At 37.0% G+C, this 23,349-nt stretch overlaps 3 protein-coding genes across 3 annotated transcripts; all 3 read left to right on the plus strand.

The window, feature by feature from the left end:
- Positions 1-3,119: 3,119 nt before the first annotated feature.
- Positions 3,120-6,665, plus strand: LOC110890667 (ribonuclease H2 subunit A). Its single transcript, XM_022138287.2, has 8 exons — positions 3,120-3,456; positions 3,549-3,620; positions 4,807-4,930; positions 5,022-5,109; positions 5,293-5,430; positions 5,818-5,905; positions 6,032-6,152; positions 6,244-6,665. The coding sequence occupies exons 1-8, from the start codon at positions 3,372-3,374 to the stop codon at positions 6,419-6,421; spliced, it is 894 nt and encodes a 297-aa protein (XP_021993979.1). The 5' UTR covers positions 3,120-3,371; the 3' UTR covers positions 6,422-6,665.
- Positions 6,666-7,472: 807 nt separating this feature from the next.
- Positions 7,473-8,484, plus strand: LOC110890668 (40S ribosomal protein S25). The gene is made up of 4 exons (XM_022138288.2): positions 7,473-7,601; positions 7,695-7,769; positions 7,945-8,079; positions 8,189-8,484. The coding sequence occupies exons 1-4, from the start codon at positions 7,599-7,601 to the stop codon at positions 8,300-8,302; spliced, it is 327 nt and encodes a 108-aa protein (XP_021993980.1). The 5' UTR covers positions 7,473-7,598; the 3' UTR covers positions 8,303-8,484.
- A 10,040-nt stretch (positions 8,485-18,524) lies between these two features.
- Positions 18,525-19,923, plus strand: LOC110888532. Its single transcript, XM_022136055.1, has 2 exons — positions 18,525-19,638; positions 19,886-19,923. Exons 1-2 carry the CDS (start codon positions 18,525-18,527, stop codon positions 19,921-19,923), a joined length of 1,152 nt encoding a protein of 383 aa, XP_021991747.1.
- Positions 19,924-23,349: the final 3,426 nt, after the last annotated feature.

Here is a 23,349-nt window from a genome sequence, read left to right on the forward strand (position 1 = left end):
AAAAACAGTCAAAGCTTAAGGCTCTAGTAAAATGAATACATAATAATATATATTATCGTTTTATAAATAATGAATCGTATTAATTAATTAAATAATAACAATAATAATAGAAGTTTGTAACTTTTAGTTATGTGCATCTCTCACTTAATTAATGTTGATAGAATAAAGTAGTGGATAAAAACCTTGTGGAAATGTTGATACTAGATAGAATAAGGCTACATGGTATGGTGTTCATCCGTCATCTAGGCGTCACATCATAATCCTCCCAAAGATGGTACATCTCACAAATTTAGTTGAAATGGGAGGATCATCCTAGATGATCCTACCCCACCACTTTTTTATTTTTTATTTTTTTAATCTTCCACTTTTTTTAACATTTAACAAATAAATTAAGAAAATATTTTCATTAATATTAAAAAACACTACATAAACTTAAAAAAAACCTAATAAATTAAAAAAACATAAACTTAAAAAAATCCTAATAAATTAAAAAAACATAAACTTAAAAAAAAAATCAACCACTTTGATGCTTTTTCATGATGTTGTTTTGTAGTTTTATCAAAGTCGAACGTTTCGGCTCGGGATAATTATCAACATTCATCGTTAATATTTCCCATTTCTTGAGCCGGATCTTTTCATCGGACAATCGAATTTTTTCTCCCGCCACGCGTAACTTTTCTCCCGCTAGGCGTGACTTTTCTTCGATGGTCCGCTCCTTCACCTTCGCCTTTTGGGTCGTGACCTCGGTGTACGTTTTAAATTGTGTCATAAACTCGTCCATCTTCGGGTCCACCTTTTGCTTTTCTTTCTCTTTCGCCCGCTCCTTCTTTGATTTGTCCCGGCCCGGGGGACGCTCCGCTTCATGTACGGCGTATTCTTCTTCGTCGACTCGGCGTCATCGTTTAAATTTATGTGACACCTTGCGTTCGATCCACCTGCGTTATAACTACCGGATTCCGATGTCCTTTGCCGCTTCGCCATCTCCACCTCGTTCGGATCGACGCCCATTTTTGGTGCGTTCGCATAATTTCCCACGCGCAAACATGTGCGAACGTGGTACCCGTGTTCACTTTGTACATCTCCAACGCCTTTTTAAACACATCCTCGTCGCTCATGCCGCTACGACGCCCCCTTGAATATATTTTATTATATTCTTCGCAAAACCTATTGACGAACCCGTTCATTTTTCGCCACTTAGATGACACCAAGTCGATATCTCGATAGGGGCCTTGGTCCATTAGCTCAAGGAACTTCGCCAAAACCGCCTTCCAAAACCCCTCACCCGTTTGATTATTACCTATAAAATATGTTACATAAAGATATGTTACAAAAAATATAAAAACTAATACTACAAAATATAAACTTAAAAAAAGTTACTTTACGAACCTTTTATCGGGTGTGTAGACGTGACAATGTAAGCCTTCGCTAAGGCTTCTTACTCGAGTTGCGTCCACGGTTTCGCCTTTGCTTTAGACGGTTGCTCACCCACCACTTGCTTGCCTTTTCATCGTTTGCCTTTTTGCGGTTGGGTCTCGGGAACAATTTCCACATCCTCGTCGGGTTCGGATCGTTCGGGTTACGTCGGGTTCGGTTGGGGTTGAAAGGGTTGCGTCGGGTTCGGTTCGGGTTGAAAGGGTTGGCGATTAAAAGCACCCCGCGTCATCAATTGTTGCAAGGCTTGACTTTGTTGCGGTTGAGCAAAAACGTTCGGTGAGTGTTGGAATGCGGCAAAGGCGTTTGAGGAATATTGAGAGAATTGGTTCGGTTCGATCGTCAGATAGTATCCAGGAACCGAGAAAACATTCGGGATGTTCGGTTGGGTCGGGTTGTTGGGGTTGTTCGGGTTGTTGAAGGGATCCATGGTAGAAAATAATTTTATAAAAGTGGAAGATGTTTATAAAAAATGAGAGAGAGAGAGAGAGAGATTAGTTGTGGTAGATGAAAAGTGGGAAAAATGGTGTAAAAAGGGGGGGGGGGGGGTTGGTTATATAATTTTAGGAGGGATTTGGGTAAATTTTTTGAATTTGACAGTTTGATTATTTTTTAAAAATGGAAATTTTGTAGTTTTTTTTAAACGGTAAAATGGCATAAAAAGGGGAGCTTTTTCGTCTTGACATGGGGCGACTTCAACGTCTAGCTCTCGACGGTCAAGACAGGGACGGACGGGGGCGACACGGTGTTTGGACCGTCGCCGGTCCTGGACGGGGCTGGGACTAACCCCATACCGTCCAGCCTAAGGGACTGTTTGTTTAGCTCTTAATGGGGGTCTTATAATAGTTTAGACATCTTACTGATTCAACATTTAATAGTTCAGACTGTTTGTTATGTGAGCAGATGTCTGAATGGTTAAGACATTTGCCTCTGAATAGTTAAACATTATACAGAATCAGAATGGTTAAGACCTCTAATCTGAATTGGTCAAACATTTGTCTCTAAACGGTTAGGCATTATACGAGCTCCAATAGTGTATAGTTGTAAAATCTTACCTTTCTTTTTTCCTTCCTTTCAACTTGGAAACACATACTAACTTTACTTTCTTTTCATTTCTTTCGAACTCGGAAACACAAAATGAAATTATATGGTCCCCTTTCCGATTGAGAGATCATGAGTTCAATACTTTGCCTAAGTGCACAAGGGGTCGTCCCATTTTCTCCATTTTCCCGTGTGACACGTCAGCATCACATCAGTTTTTGACCGTTTTTTCTTTAATTTTCCCAAATTATATGGTGATTTCCTAGATTTTCCCAAACTAAACTATTTTAATTTAAATTAAACCTATAGAAGATTTTTATTAAAATAAAAATTCCATAATTAAAATAAAACTACTTTATTCAAATAAATGTAAAATACATATTTCAAATCAACATACTTAATTTAAATGAAAACATATAATTAAATTAAAAAAAAACCTAAATCAAACTAGTTTCACCATTCGACACGGTTTCTTCTCAAAATTTGCCATATCGAAAATGCTTAAAGTTCTGGCCATAGCGATGTTTGTACCCGACATGAGCCACTTAAATTGTTTCCTCATCTGTTAGGTCACCCTCGCTATTCATCAATAAATATCCCAAACTTGAAATTTATTTAGGGATAAAAAACATAATGTATTAAACACAATAAGGTTGTATGTTACTACTGTGTTGCACAGAAACTAGAGATCAGGTGTTAAACTCGTTACAGAACTAGGGTTAGTAATTAGTAAACCAAGTTACCAACCATGGTCCGTCTTGAAACAGGCGGGAATACCACCTAATACATAACTTTATGGCGGGAACTGGAACAAGAAGACTGGGGGAAATCGCAGCACAACACCACCTATAGTAAGGACGATCTCATCTCATCTGCTTGCTTGCTTAGTAGCCGCTGAAATGGGATCGGAAAGTCAGATTCCGGAATGGGCTTCAACACCCTGCATAATGGGCATCGACGAAGCCGGTCGCGGCCCTGTTTTAGGTTTTCTTCTTTTCTTATCTATTTCTTCACTAATCACACAATACGATATTTGATTGCTAATATCAGTTTTATTCTACTGATTTTGATTTCAGGTCCCATGGTTTATGGATGCTTGTATTGTCCGGTTTCCTACAAGAAAACTCTCTCAACTTTGGAATTTGCTGGTTAGCCTTTTCTCCTTTACATTATGAAACCTAAATCTGGTTGTTATATCTATTTGTATGACCTAGAAATTATTAAAGTTTGAAATTTGAAATTTTCCCTTTTTTATAAAGTTAAATGTTTTTTTTTTTTTCTGGCCATAATGAGATTGTTTGATATTGTTACAGAACTTGTATTCTTGTGAAATTTCATGAAGCTGGTAATTTAGCAGCCTGAGGTTTTGAGTATATGTGATTGTCGAGTGATTTAGGGATGTTATCAGGGCCGTTCCAACGTTTTTGTAGACACTAAGCGGACTACGAAGTGGAGGCCCTTTTGCAAAACATATGGAGATTAGTAGAAAAATTAGCTGCTAAAGTTAACCTACGTTTAGTAATTAGCCCTAATTTTGCTCATAAATTCTCCTCCAATCCCGACAGATCCGACGCCATGAGTGATTACCGTTAGTGATAGCCGATAACCTAGTAAATCGAAAGAGCAGGTTGCGATAGGAGGTAGGAACAATGACTGCAGCTCAATTTTAGGTATTTTTTGGCGCTGATTCACGGAATTCGGATGAGGTCGAGTGGTAGATGGTTGCTGCATCTGTGGTTTAATTTCGAAACTAGGTCTTGAATGTGAGCTTTCTTTTCCTAAACAATTTTTATCTGTGTAACTTTATTAAAAAAGATGGTTTAGTTTTGCTTTTTATTTGAGCCTGATACATATACAATATATAAAACTTTACTAAAGTTGGAGGCCCTTGATTTTTGGTGGCCCTAGGCCCGTGCCTAGATTGGTAAGCCTAACGGGCCGGCCCTGGATGTTCGATGGACTTGTAGGTTAATGTATTTAGATCGTTAGTTTACAGGTTAATGCATTTAGATCACTTTTTATTCGATGGACTTGTAGAATGTGTTCAAAGGGACTGCATGTGGTGTGTATTCTTCTAGATGAAGGTGTAACATCTCTGATAAGTGATAACCTTGTACTCAGTAATGGAAAATTTTCTAATATTATGCTGCTTAAAATGTACATCATTTCCAATGATTAATGTGAGTGATATATATTTGGAGTTATTGCATCTTCAATTCTTCATAACCTTACCATGTTCAATGTTTTATAGGCACACCACACTGCTTCATCTACAGGTTACTTGATTTTGGTATGTGCATTTACTCTTCATTTTCTAACTCTTGTTTTATGCAGATTCCAAGACTTTAAAAGAAGAGAAAAGAGAGGAGTTGTTTGAAAGTTTAAAGGCTGATGAGACAATTCGTTGGGCTGTTGATGTCATTGATCCTAGAGTGCTCTCCGCTAAAATGTTACAAAAGTTAGTTTGCAACTTCCCTCAGTAAATATTCTTTTTACGATTAAATCATTATTCCGAATACCAATCAATCTATTTTTGCGTCTCTTAACAGAAATAAGATTAACCTGAACGAGATTTCACATGAATCTGCCATGGGCCTTGTTAAGAGGGTGCTGAACATGGGATATCTTCTGACCGAGGTATAAATTACAAGATAGCATCTAGTATTCGAGATTGATTGTGGCACACAATTTTTACCAGTTATGTCTTATGAAGGGGTATTTTAGGGATATGTTCATCAGTCAAATTACTTTTATAAACTATGGGATTTATTGATGCATATGGGCTCTTAACTGGAGGACACCAATTATTTGCATTTACAGGTATATGTTGATACGGTAGGAGATCCTGAAAAATACAGAATTAAGCTGACAGAGAGATTCCCGTCTATTAAGTTTGTGGTTGCAAAGAAAGCGGATAGTCTTTATCCAGTTGTTAGTGGAGCAAGTATAGTCGCCAAGGTGAACTTCAGATTAATTGTTTCTATATTTTCAGTTTCTTTTTTTTTCAATCTATAAATAAAGTCACATATCCTGTCTCTGAACAAACTCTGTACTAGAGGTGCCAATTTCGACTGTTTTATGGATAAATGGGACGATTTGGGGTATATTTTTTTCTTTAACGGGTCAAATGGTAAACTTAGAAGATATGGCTACAATGATAATGGTTGAAACTAAGTCACCCCAAAGTGTTTGCAAAATGTATGAAACCTCATAAATGGTTTCAGTAAAATTAATTAGATTATTTACAATGATATCTAAGAAATTAGTTGTTTATAAAACTCAATAAATAAAGGATAAGAAGTGTTTTTGGGATGCCCATCCTGACCCGATTATTCGTTAATTCAGGTTACAAGGGACCATGCATTGCAAAACTGGAACTTTGATGAAACTGCTGAAAATATGCATAGAAACTTTGGATCTGGGTATCCCGGAGGTGAGAATTCATCTGTTTCTTTACTTTGAAAAACCTATTAATATCGACAAGCTTTTTTGTTTATTTGGTCTCATTAGTCTTTACATTAACCTACTTGTTGAACGGTTAACTACAATATTTATGTAGATCCCAGCACTAAAGGTTGGTTAGAACATCACAAGCACTCGGTATTTGGTTTCCCATCATTGGTTCGCTTCAGTTGGGGTACATGTGAATCCTACTTCAAAGGTGGTGTTGAAGTGTTATGGTAAGTCAGTCCTCACTGAAGTTAACGGGTCAAAGTGGGTTCTGGTTAAGCCAAATGGGTTCATGTGATTGCTACATTCTTGTTTTTACAGGGAAGCAGACGAAGCAGATGATGACGGGTCCTCAAAAAAGACGGTGAAACGACAAACAAAGCTGAGTAATTTAGGGTTCACTGGGATGAAGAGGAAGAGTGAAGATATCGAATCAAGTGGTAAAGGTCGATGCAAGTTCTTTCAATCACGTAAACTGGAGCAGCTTTCTCATTTTTAACAACAAAGTTGATGCACTGTCCCGTTAAGATTACGTTTACTTTATTGTGATTTCCTATGATTCATCTTCAATACCAATGCATGTGGCCTCACAATATCAAAGATTTCATATTTGAAATGTTGTATGAATCATAAATGAACTGAGCATAGTTGCTTATATGATTTTCCGGTGACTTTTGACTTTGTTAGAGATAAATGTACTCTTTCTTGCGATTTATTTATAAATATATCGGTCTGTTTTAACATTTAGGCCTTCAGTTCGAGTCTTTTATAAAAACAGGCTTATAGTTGTCATTATGTCATTATAAAAAGAATAAAAAACCGTGCTTGAGCTTTTATTTATCGTCACATAAAATAAAGTAAATAGAAAATCAAGAGAATAATCATTTGTAGAGATGTGTATTTGATATTGTTTATTTCGCACAAATTATTTCATGTATTAACTTTATCTTTTATATTTGTGTCTTACTAAAAATAGACTGAAATATTCAAGCCTTACCAGTTCTTTTATCGTTTCTACTTACATAGCAAGCACTTGTGTGAGGTCACAAAACATTTCTGATGATACAAGAACAAAGTACATTTTTTTGGCATATTTTATGACTAACATGATTAATGACATAATCACTTATATTATATTATTGCTGAATTTGTTAAAAATTATAAAGTTGCTTCTAGTAATTTTCATTTGTGTATAGCAAGTGTAAAACATGTAATGATAGTGAATCAGTTGACCAATAGAGTTAGAAATAAAGAAATGGGAAATTCATGAAAACAGACAAGTTTACTCACTTTTTAACAAAATAGACATTGACTTTTAAACGTTAAACAAAAATGTATGTTAAGCCAGCAAATTTGGAGGATAAACCAACAAAAAATACCAGCTAAACCGTACCTACCTCACAGTTGATATCTATTTTGATAATTTGCTTGATCAACTTGTACATTTTTTTATTTTGATAATTTTTTCCAAGGAAATTCCTTAAATCTTTTTAAAAGAAAAAGAAAAAATGGAATGGGTAACAAATAACCCGACCCAATAGTCCAATAATACACACACACAGCCCACAAACTTAACCAGTACCTTGAAAACCCTAGATATAAATAAACAACAGACACACAGATACATACTCTATTTCTTCGCGCAGCCTCTTTCTTGAGAAACTTTAGCAGATTTCATGGTAACTTACAATTCATCGTCTTTACTTTCTTTATTTATTCTAATTCGATCTTGTAAAGTTCATAACATTGTCATTATCGTATGCTAAATTTAGGCTCCGAAGAAGGAAAAGGCACCCCCACCGTCATCTAAACCAGCCAAGTCCGGCGGTGGAAAGCAGAAAAAGAAGGTTCATTCTTTACCCAATTTGTTTTTTTTTTTTGGTTAATTTAGTTGTTGTTTGAATTGCGTTTGTTAATTTGGGGATTAACTAAATAGTGTGCTAGGGTATAATGTTAGTGCAGTATGACATTAGTCATTTGTTTTGATCTGATTATTATTGGTATTAAAAATTATTTCTTTAGAAATGGAGCAAAGGAAAGCAAAAGGAGAAGGTGAACAACATGGTTTTGTTTGATAAGGCCACTTATGATAAGCTTCTTTCTGAAGCTCCAAAGTTCAAGCTTATTACTCCTTCAATTTTATCAGACAGATTGAGGGTACTCATAATAATTTTTTTTTTTTTTTTTTTTTACAATTTTTATGCATATTTGATTGGATTTGTATGAGTCTATTATAACGCTGTTTAAAATTTTGCTTTTGGTTTAGATTAATGGGTCATTGGCAAGAAAGGCAATCAAGGATTTGATGGCAAGAGGTGCAATTAGGATGGTATCTGCACATGCTAGTCAGCAAATCTACACCAGGGCCACTAATACTTGAGAGTTGCTTGTCATTTCTTTCTTTCTAGACAATGCTCTTTTCATTTTATGATTTTCATTTTGGTTCATTGCAAGATCAACTATCTTTTTTCAACTTGCACTTTTGTCAGCTTAAGAACCCTGTATGAATTGTGTGTTTTTGTTTATTTGAATCATCCTTATATTATTTATCATCAGCAGCTATATGCTGTAGGTATTCACTTTTATCTTTATAACCACATTAATTGTATGGTTGATAAGAGGCTTCACAGCTTCGGGTGTGCAGGCAAAGTCTGTTCCAAAATTAATGCTGATATGGATCTTGGTTTTAAAATGCGCGCATAATGCGTGATGCGCCCGTTGCGCTAATGAGAGCGCATCGCGACACCTGATGCGTTGCGTTTACATGATGCGATGATATTGCGACAATTTTGCATAATGCGCCCGTCGCAAAATGCGCCATGATGCACGCATCATTGTTTGTTATGTTTTTTTTCCCAGATTTCATGAAATGGGTTGGGTTTTTTCAATACTTAATATTTTAGCATGCTTGAATTGAACCATTATGGTTCCTGAACACTTTTTATGGTTCTAGAAACATTTTAGGATGCTTGATTTGAACTTAAAAGCACAACTCTTTATCTTCTTACTACGACAATTGTTTTAGTTTTAGTATGTTTTTATAAGTTGTTATGTATAAATAATTTTAGTATACTTTTATAAAGAACGCATCACGTATAAAAGCGCATCACATACGTGATGCGCTCGCATCACGCATTACGCATCGCGCAATTTAAAACCAAGATATGGATATATATTTTACCTAGTGTAATGGATTTGTTTATGGCTTGGGAAATCTAGGTTCAGTTCTTGTGAAAGGATCATCATAAAATACGACCCTGTGCGTTCCATCTAGTTTGGTCAAATGTGACCTGGTCAATAGCGTTTCTAGCTTCTATAGCCACCAGATCGCTCGGATCACTGTATGGTTGAAGTTTGAACTATATTTGATGTACCACTTTTGCCAGTTTATGAGATAAATCGATAATATTTAGATCCTGCTGCCCATTACCAAATCTGTATTGAGGAGTGAGTGGTAGTATTTAGGGATTGCTACTGTGTCGGTACAGGACCTTGAATCGAACTTAAAACTATTTGGTGAGTTACTTAAGTCTAAACGTGTTGTCTTTGAGTTGAAGTAAAAGAAAATAATCCCCTACTTTAGGTCACATTGCACCGGTACAATTTGTACCTAGCGGGTTCTGTTATTACATAGGTACCGAGTGCTGTTCTACTCTATGCCAGTTTTTGTACGGTTTGGTATTGCTTTTGCGTCTTTTGAGTTTAACACTCATATGTTTACTAGCAATGGTTGCATTTAGCCCAACAAATTATTAGTGGATATGGATAATATTTGTTTGTACTTTGGCAATATGAATTGAACACAGTACTATTTAGCCCAGCAAACTCCAACCTGCGTTGCTAGAAGTCACTTTGGGTCATTTTTAATTGTCTTATTGGCAGAACAGGTTGAACTGAGCATGATTGATAAACCTGGCTAACTTAAACACTTTGAGCTGGCCATGGTTGTGCGTGATTTCCAAGCCTGGGTCGTACTAGGCTTCATTGACAAACCTGGTTAACTAGAACTAAATGTCACCATTTTTTACGAGGAAACCGATACCAACCAAAACCAAAGAATGGTGAAACCACCTGCTGAACAACATAACCCACCTGCCGCCAGTCGGCAACCGCAAATTACTTTACCTCTCTTTATCGTTACCTGAACTCAGGAACCACTGGACTTATTATTGGAGTAAAAGAAGAGTGGTTAAGAGAGGTTTGATGGGAGTTTAAAAAAAAACCTATGAAGCAATAACCATCTATATCTAGACATTTTTACCAACTAAACTATGGGCCTGTTTGGTTTACTCAGATCTGAATGGTTAAGATCTGACCGATCAGATATCTATATCTAAACCATTCAGCTTCATTCACAATCTGAACCATTCAGACCTTAGGGTGGAGGGTATAGTCAAACACCTTAGGGTGTTTGAGTGAAATCCTAGCCAATAATATTATGCCATGTCAACTCCCCATTCCACTCCCCATTTTGCACTCAATCAGAGGGTATAGTCAAACACCTTAGGGTGTTTGAATGAAATCCTAGCCAATAATATTATGTCATGTCAACTCCTCATTCCACTCCCCATTTTGCACTCAATCAGAGGGTATAGTCAAACATCCTAGGGTGTTTGAGTTATATATTTTTTATTTAAAAATAAACTATGCATAAATAATTAAAACATTTTTTAAACTAAATAAAAAAAAACAGATTACATTTAAAACTTAAAAAAAAATACATTACATTTAAAATTAAAAAAAAAAAACACATTACATTTAAAATTAAAAAAAAAACACATTACCTTTAAAATTAAAAAATTAAACCATAAAATAAACTAATATTTAGAAATTGCATGGCCAATTATATTTTTTTGCGATATCTCGTTTCCTCGCGAGAATAAATGGCAACATCTCGGGTGGAGCATGGTCGTGTGACTCAGTAAATGTCTTCAAATCCCGATCATACATGAGTTGTTTCACCGCCTCGCGTTGTTCCGCCACTAACGCTATGGTGTCTTCCTCGCGTTTCTTTCGTATATTCGTCAACTCTATCAAACGTGCTTTTTCTTGTTCTTTCAAAAGAGTGTATTGGGCGAGCTTCTCGGTGAGGGCCTCTTGGCTATCGTTTGATGATGATGCGGGCCTCTTGTCTTTCCTATTTTGTCTTGTTGATGACGGATCTACGTTTATGTCCGGTATATCGATCGGTGGCTCAGTTCCCGGTGTACCCGCATCGGGCTACTTTCTTTTTTGTCCCGAACTTTCACTATCTTCACCCAACAATGGTACCCTTGCCCATTTGTCATGTTTACGAACGACCTCCCATGCCTCAATATGTTGAAAACCACTTGGATATATTTTTTTTTGAAATCACTTAAAGCCCTATTCATGATGTCGAGGTCGCTAACACCACTACCACGAATACGATCCTACATAGATAACGAATATAAAGTAAAAAAATTAAACATAAACAATTTAATGGAAATTATTTTTTAAATGTTATGGAAAATTACCGCTTGTTGCCAAAGACCGTTGAAGTGATTTATCTTACTCAACATAGGGATTCATTTTGAACGTACTTGATGAACTGTTCGAGTACTTCCGCCGACCGTTTCGTTGTAATGGACGAGAATTTTTTTCCAAAAACTATCCCCTTTTTGTGCATTTCCTTTTTTCTTGTTTAAGGAACAATGAACCCATGCCTTGGCTAAGGCTTCTTCATGTGTTTTCGCCCAAGTTTGACGCTCTGCCTTGACTCCCTTTTGTTTCGGGTCACTTGCTTCACCAATATCATCGTCTTCATCCACATATTCTTCTTCGTCCTCGCCACTATCTACATCCAAATGTTGTGTTTAGGGGACAACCTCTACATCATCGTAGATAGGAAGTGGGCGCTCGACATTCTCTCTTGGTGATTGAATTGGCGGGGTCCTAAATCCAAATGGATCGAACTCGTTTGTGAAGCTTGGGTGTGAAAATATTTGTGGTGGAAAAGTAGGTTGGGTGAAAAAAGATGGTTGAGTGAAAAAAGATGGTTGAGTTTGAGGGTAATAAAATTGAGGTTGAGTAGTTGGTGAATATCCGTAGGAGGTTTGAACCGGTGCACTTGGACCTCTACAATCACCTTGTCTCGTTTGCGAAACCTTTTTTCTTGAATCCGATCCTCGGCTAGCGGAACATTTTTTCTTGGGTTCACCTTTGTTTTGTTTATCCATGGTGTTTGTGGGTCTAGAAAGAGAATTTTTTTGTAAGAATTGTGTGTTAAAAATGTAAAATTAAATATATTATGTATTAATATTTAATCTATAGCCATCATAATCATTTACATTATAGAGATCAAAATATATTATAACCTATTAAATAATTAGTTGGTAATTGTTGATGGACCATATTACCCTTATTAACTAATTAGGTTTCCTCCTGGGTGCTTATATAAGGAGAATTATGTGGAGGTTAAGGGGTTACTCAGTTACACAATTACACACACCCCATTAGCCATAACATCATTACGTTCGACCTCCTCTCCTAGCCAATATCCCTTTTCAGTTTTCTAACTCCCCATCATCAGTTAGCACCCTAAGGAGGAACCAGATCACGATGACAAGCATGTCGAACTCCATTACTGGATTCTCCAACGCACTGTCTGCTATAACAGGTATGTTTTAATGTTTTCCTTCATGTATAAACAGAACTGAACCAACATGTGGTATCAGAGCATATGTTGATTAGTCAGTTCTGTTTTCGTATCCATAATTCTGGGATTGAAACTTGGAAAACGGATTTTTCGTAACTTTAAAACTATAACAGCCGGTTTCGAGTCATGAAGATCGACTCGAGATCTCTGTTTTCGGGAAAAAGATTAATTATATGTTCACTCAAATTCAACTGGGTTATGTTTTAGCCGAAATTTGTTTAGAAAAACTATTAATATTCAGGTTTCGGGTTCCAGAATTTATGTTTTATGTTTTTAGGGTTCATCATGTTCTTGGGAAAATTCGATAATTCTGTTATGTTTTGGAATGTTTTAGGATTAATGAGTGTTTATTCCATGTTTGATCCAATTTTAACTTTTAACTTTATTCGAATGCGTTTGAAGGGAGGGTATAGTCACCGATTTTGAGACTCTCTCTCATGGTTACCGAATGCGTTTGAAGGGGGGGTATAGTCACCGATTCGGTGACTTGAGTCACCGCACAACTCCCCGAGTATTATACCCTCCACCCTTATTTCACCCATTCAGACATCATTCTTTTTGGAACCAAATGCTCACTGCAATCTGATTGAATCAGATGTGGACCTAGATGTGGACCTCTGAATAGTTCTCATTCAGTGGTAAACAAACAGGACCTGTATTTGCTACTGGGTTTTAAGAGCATCCACAACGTAAAATTTTACAAACATCAACCTCGGCATGTCATATCAGATCTCAACTCAAGCCTCCCTAAAAAAATCTTCATTTTTCCATAACACAAAACCTTCACATCACAATCCACCATTTGCATGCGGACTAGGTCTTTGGTCATGGACCATTGGAGCTGGGTTTGTGGCCGGAGCAATCTCACAACCCAGGGAATGCCCGTGGGGGCCTTTCAGTTCTCCACGTGGCCAGCGACGTGATTGCTCCAAAACTATCGTTTTCTGAGTTTCAAAAAATATTGTTTATGTTTACTTTACTAGCAAAAAATCCCATACTCAAACATATTAAGTTTATAGAAATGTCATATGAACCAGTTTAATGTGAGTTGTGAGCTGTCTTTTATTGCAACAAAATAGGAAAAATAGAAAAATGGTGCGTAAAGTTCACTACTTCATTAATCTAAGTGTAGGCACGAGTAAGTTCGGTTCATCAAGGTCTTGGACAAAAACCTCTAGCCATTATCGTGGTATGCATGTGTAATTTATATAGTATTAATTTATAGCTTATCTATGAATAAGGGTGTTGTAATTTATGGTTAGTGTTTTTTTTTTTTTTTTTTTAGATTTTTACATATTTTCCCCTTTTAAGCTGTCTTATTACGTATTTCCCTAAACCAAAAAAACAATTACATATTTCCCTCTTTTTTGATAAATTACCCAATTACCATTCTAGTAAACCATAACTCAAAATAAAGAAGCTGTGCAAATCTAAATAAAGCAAAACAGGATGTCTAGAATAACAAACTATCCAAATAGCTCTAATATATAAACAGTTACATAAAACAATCAGAAACTGTAGATATAATCCCGATTATCACATTATACTTAAATGTGATTACATAAAATGAACACAAAGTGTTACTGAGATCCAACCATCCATGAATCTATTGAACTCTGTAAAAGAAAAAAAAAAACATCAATCTCCAAACAAGAAAATAAAATGAACACAAAGTGTTAGAAAGATCCGACCATCCATGAATCCATTAAACCAAAAAAAAAACATCAATCTCCAAACAAGAAAAAAACATACGGGAGGTTATATATGCTTTCCACTACTATCTACCAATTATTTAAATTACATTTTCTCATATAATCATATACTTTTGGCAAACAGAACACAAAAAGAATCTATAACCAGAAAGAGACCAAAAAAAAAAAAAATCCCAGTCAGTAAAAAAAAGGCAACCCATAATAGGATCAATGGGTGCATATAGATAACAAAGAGAAGATATACCCATTTGCAATCAAACGTCCACCTGAAAGACCAAGAAAAAATAGAATTAGATCAGGTGGCGAGCCTAAAAATCGACAAAAATGTCCACGATGTAGTGAGTATGGACACCGTGAAAAGACATGCAAAAACTCAGCACCTGAAGATCTTACTCAACATCAAGTCTAACAAGTAAAGGGGACGGGGAAAGAGTACAAAAAAACATGAAAGTAATTCGTCAAAGTTGAGCGATTGATTTTCAAATTTTGTTATTGTATTTGTACTTAAATTTTGCAAAACTTTATGTTTTTTTTAACGAAATTAATTATGAACAAGTAAGGATTACAATTTAATGAAAGTTTGTGTTTTTTTATTATAAGTATCATGGTTTTGTTTGTATTATTTGACGTAACAAGTAGAAAAAATAGGGTGATACTACATGAATTGGGTAAATATTTAACTGATTGATGATATTAGAATGGAGAAATATGTAAATATTTATGTAATATTTATATATTACATAAAGGGAAAATATGTAATATATATGAGTTAGGGAGTGGAAATATGTAATTGTTTTTTTGGTTTGGGGAAATACGTAATAAGACAGTTTAGGAGGGGGAAATATGTAAAAATCCTTTTTTTAAATGATTTTTTTACTTTTAATATAAATTTTTTCATCTTTTGCAATTTATAACCTTACAAAATTTAATTTTTACCTTTAATCCATAACTTTTCATCTTTTGTAATTTAACCTCACAAAATTTAATTTTTTTACTTTTAACACAAAACTTTTCAGCATTTCCAATTTAAGCTCACAAAATTTGATTTTTACTTTTGACCCAAAACTTTTCATCTTTAGCAATTTAAGTACATAACATCACAACTTTTTTACTTTCAACTTTGGTCCGCTATACTTTTCATCTTTCGCAAATTTTCATTTTACGCATCTTCAAAATTTTGCAAGTTAACAGGGCATAATGTGCGTGTTTGGTTCAACGTGTTTATGTCTTTTTTTCTCGTTTGATAGGTTTGTCGCAACGCGCAAATCCTAGATTGACATGGTTATATTTTTTTATGCTTACATTTCGGTCTAATTTATTTGTATTAACACGTCGCAACTTTAGTGTTGATGGTCACTAGCGGTGGTATAACATTAGTACTATTTGACATGATTTTACACCCCGCCAAACCACATGGGCTTAATTCTAGTTATCTTCTATCATGCAACTCTAAAGGTAAAGATCCAAGTTTTTAAAGCAAGTGTTAACTTACAAAGTTGAGTAAGAAAAACAAATTAATTCTTTTTTTTACTTACAATTTTTCTCAATTAAAATTATGTTTTCGCATAACAATTAGGATTTTTAATAACAGGTTTAAATTTAAGATATATATAAAAGTATAACTAAATTATTGCATGTTAATTGTTTAGTGTGAACAATCTCTATGCAATTATATTATATATAACCTTATTTGGTAATGTTTGTGCCACACACAAAATTCACCATCTTTTTATAACTTGTTACTTTGTTAGGCAAATGAGACAATATCTTGTTGCATAGATTTTGATATTTACTATATAGCCCATTAATAATTTACACTAGTTGATTTGCACCGCGCTTCGCGACGGCATTTCAGCTGATATCAATTTGGTTTGTTCTCATATTAGTACGATACAGGAATTTGGTATAGCAATCATCACACGTTTTATATCAATCAAAAACAAAAAAAAAATGAATATGGTACCGGTATCGATGTTGTTTGGATAATATAGGTTCAGTTTGTCACGGTATCGATATTGTTTCGCTGACGGAGTTGTATAAATGAAGTATTATCGAAAAAAACCATAAAAAAGAATACGGGTACCGCTACTGATGTTGTTTGGTTTGGCTCGGTAATATGGTGTCAGTTTATCGAAACTAAAAATCATAAAAGTAAATATCGGTACTAATACTGATGTTGTTTGGTCAATTTTATGTTTGGTACGGTAGCACACAGTATCCGTTTTCAATAAGATTAACCAAAAACCATAACAATGAATATCGGTATCGATGTTATTCAGTCGGTTTTCCGTTCGGCATGGTAGCGGCGCAACATCCATTTTCAATAAGATTTATATCGGGATATTGGGAAAAAAATCTAATATAGTTGCGTCTTTGGATCATTTTATACAATTAACATACGCAAGTTATTAGCAAAAATATCATATTAAATAAAAAGTAAAAGACTATTAACAAAATTAAAACAAATACTTAAAAAATTATTTACTATTCATGGTCCTTCGTGCCGCTACCAAACCAAATCGAAACCGACTAAAAATTTTCTGTATCGATACCGGTTTTATTTTGATTATTTTTGCTTTCGATAAACTGACACCGTATTGCTACCATATTGTACCAAACTGAACCAAACAACACCAATACCAGTATACATTAATTTTTATGGTTTCCTATTTGATAACGAATACGTTAATTATATGTTAAAAGTTATATAAAAATATGTTTTGAAATCTAATCATGTAATAAACTAATATAATATGAAACCTTAAAAAAATTAATTTTAAAAAAATTGAAAAACTAATATAAAATGAAACCTTAAAAAAATTAATATTAAAAAAAATTGAAACACTGTTCATCAACTCTTTCTGTTAATATATATAATAAACTAATATAATATGAAACCTTAAAAAAATTAATTTTAAAAAAATTGAAAAACTAATATAAAATGAAACCTTAAAAAAAGTAATATTAAAAAAATTGAAACACTGTTCATCAACTCTTTCTGTTAATATATATAATTGTTTGTCTCTTTGGTGTCATAACCTATGACCACATCCTGAATGGGAGCCATGAACAGTCAAGTGGTACCGGTGGTTATTTTGAAAATATTGCAGTGGAAATTTCATCAGGAACGTGAGTTAGAAAAAATATCAGAGTTTAGAAACACCAGATTTTTTTATTTATTAAACAGATGAGGATAAACCCATGTTTTACAGATGTAGCTTTAATAGGGGATATATAAACCTAAATACATAAAACAACGTTTCTTAATTTAATTGATAAAATAAGACACTTCTTTAAGCCTTCTGGTGTCATATCACAAATCTTATTCAGATCTATAGTAATCACCTTAAACATGTTTAAAAACATTTTATCAACAGGAAATACTAGTGAGTTCATTCAATTTGTATAAAAGGTAGATTCCTTATAATTACAACATTAAGAGTTTTTACATTTGTTTATATCTTTTAATTACTAAATCAGTATTTGTCACCTACCCAATTAGGTGACTGTGGTCATATTACTATTGGCTAAATCTTTGTCCAATAGCAACGCTGGACTAGTAGTGTATACAAAACCTCACATACCGGCAGTAATTTCAAAATACAAAAACTTAATCACTGTAAATATAAGTAACAATTGGAAAGCATTTAGGGTTTTGAAAACATTTAATAAAATAGAATGACTCACATTGTAGGGGGGGGATAGTGCACGGTCCTCCCAACCGCCGGAGTGATCTCACTCCGGGAGCCGCTACCCGACCAAGCTAGCTCTGCGGTGACTTCCCCATGCCGAGTTCTTACCCTGGGCGACATATGCCACTCCCAAGACTCGAACCCGGTACCTCTGGGAAGAGGTGGGTGTCGGTGGCCAACTGGGCTACCCCAGTTGGTTAATGACTCACATTGTAGGTCTATTCTTGATTTAACATGCCTCTTGATTCTAAGCCTTCTGATAGTTAAGCATCTACTTTTATAGTTATTAATAGAATATTTGTATATTGGTAAATAATTGTAATTGATTTGATTATGATCTCCTCTATATTAGGAGACTTACTGATTGTATATATAGGGACACGTAAAGGAATGAGAAATCATCTTGAATAATTCTTATATGGTATCAGCCATATAACCGATCCTAAACCCTAATATTCTCTTCGCCGCCCTCCTCTGCCGACTGCTCCTCCCTTCTGTTTCGTCTCCTTCATCTTCTACCTCATGGACACTTCTCTTCACCCGGCCCTCACGGTCACAAATATCAAAACTCATGTCCCGATCGTTCTCGAAAAGGACTCAACACACTACTCCATGTGGTCGGCTCTCTTTCAAGTGCACTGCCGGATTTATGATGTGCACGATCATCTTGCTCAACGTCCGTCTGCTGCTAAACCGTCATCCTCAGACTCGGAAAAATCGGCTGATAACTCTAAAGAAGACACCGACTGGTCCCGAATTGATGCAATCGTCCTCCAGTGGATCTATGCCACTATTTCTCAATCGCTGCTGCACATCATTCTCAAACCGGGTCAGTCCGCATACGAAGCCTGGACGTTGGTAAAGAACGAGTTCTCTGACAACAAGACTACCCGTGCGATCTTTCTCGGTCAAGAGTTTGCCAATCTCAGCCTCGATAACTTCCAGTCGATGTCGGAATATTGTCAGCATGCCAAACATCTTGCCGATCAACTCGACAGTGTAGGTGCTCCCATCGACGATCATACGCTTGTGATAAAGGTGTTAACCGGTCTTACCGAGCAATATGACGGTATTTCCACTGTCTTGCAGAATAAAACTCCATTGCCCTCCTTCAACGAGGTCCGGTCTCGCTTAACCTTTGAAGAAACCAAGAAGAAACGTTATGTAACTCGGGCTTCTCAATCGGCAGCCACTGCGTTGTCGGCCACTGTTTCCAACAATCCATCCCCTATCACAGCCGACTACCCTACCTTCTCATCTGACCGTGGCCGTGGTCGTGGTAGACGCTGCCGTGGTCGGGGGCGTAATAATGGCAGCCGTGGACGTTCATCCTACAATCAACATAATCACCCATACATTGTGTTTCCTTCCAATTGGACAGCAAGTCAGTGGGCTGGTCTTTTGAATGGCCAAGCCCAAAACTGGAACAACCAACAAGCCCAACCCCCCTGTTCATATCCCTCTCGGCCCAACAACAATTCTTCCCAAGGCATTTTGGGTCCGCGTCCGGATCAGGCACATCACACCGGTTACACTCCCACAGACATCGAGCAGGCACTTTACACCATGTCGCTGAATCCTCCGGATCACGGGTTGATGGACATTGGAGCAACGTCACACTCGGCCAACCAGCAAGGTATATATTCCCCGTCTAATTTTAATTCGTGCACTAATAAAAATATCATTGTTGGTAATGGCATGACTATCCCTGTTTTGGCTCAAGGCAACCAAACTCTACCACCCCCCCCCCCCCCTTTCCACCACTTAAACTCAATAACGTCCTATTTGCACCCAATATTATCAAAAACTTAATTTCAGTTCGTCGCCTTACAACTGATAATTTAGTTTCTGTTGAGTTTGACCCATTTGGTTTTCTTGTGAAGGATCTCAAAACACGGGCTCCTATCCTACGATGCAATAGCACAGGCGATCTCTACCCTCTCACTCAGCCTCTACCGCTCCACCTCAACCAACACAAGGCCTTTACTACCATCTCTCAAGATCGCTGGCATCAAAGACTGGGTCATCCTGGCAACAATTTATTGCAATCGTTAAAATTATCGTCTTTTATTGATTATGGCAAACTTAATAAGACTCTTTGTCAATCTTGCGTTTTTGGTAAAAGTGTTATATTACCGTTTTACGATTCCATTAATTGTACTCGTTTGCCCTTTGACATCATACATAGCGACCTTTGGACATCACCCATACTTAGTACCGGTGGACACAAATATTACATCCTTTTCTTGGATGACCTCACCAATTTTCTATGGACTTTTCCACTAACACATAAATCCCAAGTTTTCAACATTTTTACACAACTTCACAACCTTGTCTCTACACAATTTGAACGAAAAATTAAACAATTTCAGTGTGACAACGGAAAAGAATATGCCAACAAAAATTTCCACACGTTTTGTCACCACAATGGTATGCAATTCCGTTTTTCATGTCCCTACACATCATCTCAAAATGGAAAAGCCGAACGAAAAATCCGCACCATAAATAATATGCTACGTACCCTTTTAGCCCAAGCTTCCTTACCAACCAATTTTTGGCACCATGCTCTTGAAACCGCAAAGTACTTACTCAATATCCTACCAAGCAAAAATCACAACTTTCGGTCACCTACCTCACTTCTTTACAATGTCACACCCGAATATGATCATTTACGCGTTTTCGGGTGCCTTTGTTATCCCATTACTCCCTCTACTAATATCCACAAACTTGATTATCGATCTACCCCGTGTGTATTTCTTGGATACCCACCGAACCATCGAGGGTATAAATATCTCGATCTCTCCACTCATCAAATCATTGTTTCTCGTCACGTCCACTTTGAAGAAACAATCTTTCCTTACACCATCCAGTCGCCTACCAAGCCTCCCTCTTATGATTTTCTCAACCCTACCATACACCCACTAGTTTGGGAACATCTTGCATCCCAAAAACACACTCCTGCCACTCACGATGCCATACCTGACCCACCTACTCCTTCCCCTCAAACCACCCACCACGGCCCACTACCCTCCTCATCTAACATCGGCCCTGTTCCTTTACCACCCAACATCGCCCCAATTCTCTTACCACCTAATATCGTTCCCTCACAGCCCAATATCATTCCCTTACAGCCCATGTCCGCATCACCAGGCCCACACCATACATCCCAGCCCATACCCATGTCCTCTTCAACCGGCCCATCTACAACCTCCTCACCAGGCCCACACCATACATCCTAGCCCATACCCACAACTCCGTTCCACAACACCTCTCAAATAAACTCCCTGCCTCCACCCCCTCCCTCTCCTCCACCCGTTCGCACCATTCACACTCGCTCGATGAGCGGCATCGTTAAACCAAAGCCACAATTCAATCTTCATACCACCACTGTAATTCCTGTACCCAAAAACCCTCAGGTTGCCTTAGCCACTCCAGAGTGGTACGATGCCATGTCCAATGAATTTAGTGCCCTTATTAAAAACAAGACCTGGGAACTTGTACCTCGCACTCCTGACATGAACATTATTCGATGCATGTGGCTATTTAAACACAAGTACAGGTCTAATGGCAGTTTGGAACGCTATAAAGCTCGTCTGGTCTGTGATGGTCGTAATCAGGAACAAGGGGTTGATTGTGGAGAGACTTTTAGTCCGGTTGTTAAACCGGCAACGATTCGCCTTGTTCTCACTCTCGCTCTGGCAAAATCATGGAAGATACATCAACTTGATGTCACGAATGCATTTCTTCATGGTAATTTGGAGGAAACTGTTTACATGCACCAACCTCTTGGCTTTCGTCACCGGGATTTTCCTGACCATGTCTGCCTTCTAAAGAAATCCCTTTATGGTCTCAAACAGGCTCCTCGTGCCTGGTACCAGCGTTTCACTGATTTTATCACTTCGCAGGGATTTCGGCAAAGCAAATCTGACAACTCTTTATTTACATACAAGGACGGGCATGATGTGGCTTATCTACTTCTTTATGTAGATGATATCATTCTTACTACTTCCACTGATGCTCTTCGCCAGAGACTTTTACATACTCTTGCAGGTGAATTTGCCATGAAGGATTTGGGACCACTCTCATATTTTTTGGGCATACAGGTTACTCGCACTGGGGACCAAATGTTTTTATCTCAACAGTCATATGCTCGTGATAGTATTTATCGTGCTGCCATGGACTCATGTAAGCCAGCAGCAACCCCCGTCGATACTCAGTCCAAACTATCGGCTGAATCGGGTCCCTTACATGATGATCCTTCTACCTATCGCAGTCTGGCAGGTGCCCTTCAATACTTGACTTTCACCAGACCTGACATCTCCTATGCTGTTCAGCAAATTTGCATCCACATGCATGCTCCTCGGGTTGTCCACTGGAATGCTTTAAAAAGAATTATCAGGTACATTCAAGGCACTATCGAATTCGGCCTTCACCTCACTCCTGCACGGCTTTTATCTCTTGTAGCCTATACAGACGCTGACTGGGCAGGCTGTCCTGATACTCGCCGTTCAACCTCTGGTTACTGTGTTTACATGGGGGATAGTCTTATCTCTTGGTCCTCTAAGCGACAATCCACCATCTCTCGCTCCAGTGCTGAAGCCGAATACCGTGGAGTTGCTAATGTAGTCGCTGAACTCTGCTGGCTACGCAATCTTCTTCTGGAATTACATCATCCGATCACGCGTGCATCTCTGGTTTACTGTGACAACGTCAGTGCTATATACTTGTCAGGCAATCCGGTGCAACATCAACGCACGAAACATATTGAACTCGACATCCATGTTGTTCGTGAACAAGTTCAGAGAGGTTGTGTTCGTGTTCTTCATGTTCCGTCCCGACATCAAATAGCTGATATCTTCACCAAGGGTCTTCCACGTGTACTATTTGATGATTTTCGGTCCAGTCTCAGCATTCGTCCACCCTTCGCTTCGATTGCGGGGGTGTAATAGAATATTTGTATATTGGTAAATAATTGTAATTGATTTGATTATGATATCCTCTATATTAGGAGACTTACTGATTGTATATATAGGGACACGTAAAGGAATGAGAAATCATCTTGAATAATTCTTATAGTTATGAATCTTCTGGTAATTAAGCATCTATTTTGATAGTAAGTTTATAGTTCTCTGCTTTCTGGTAGTTAAACATTTAGTTTAACATAGTAGAATACGTATCACTGTAAATCCCATCAAACCTAACGATGGTCACGAGATCAAAACCACAACGTAGATAACAAAGTATAGCCTTATTCGGGCAACACTTTAACATCCGTTGATTGGTTTCAGATCGACTGAACAGGGTATCGTACTAGTGTTCAGGGTTAGCTCACTTTCTACGGAGCAGA

This window comes from Helianthus annuus, chromosome 14 (genome assembly GCF_002127325.2).
Source record: "Helianthus annuus cultivar XRQ/B chromosome 14, HanXRQr2.0-SUNRISE, whole genome shotgun sequence".
Classification (NCBI taxonomy): Eukaryota; Viridiplantae; Streptophyta; class Magnoliopsida; order Asterales; family Asteraceae; genus Helianthus; species Helianthus annuus.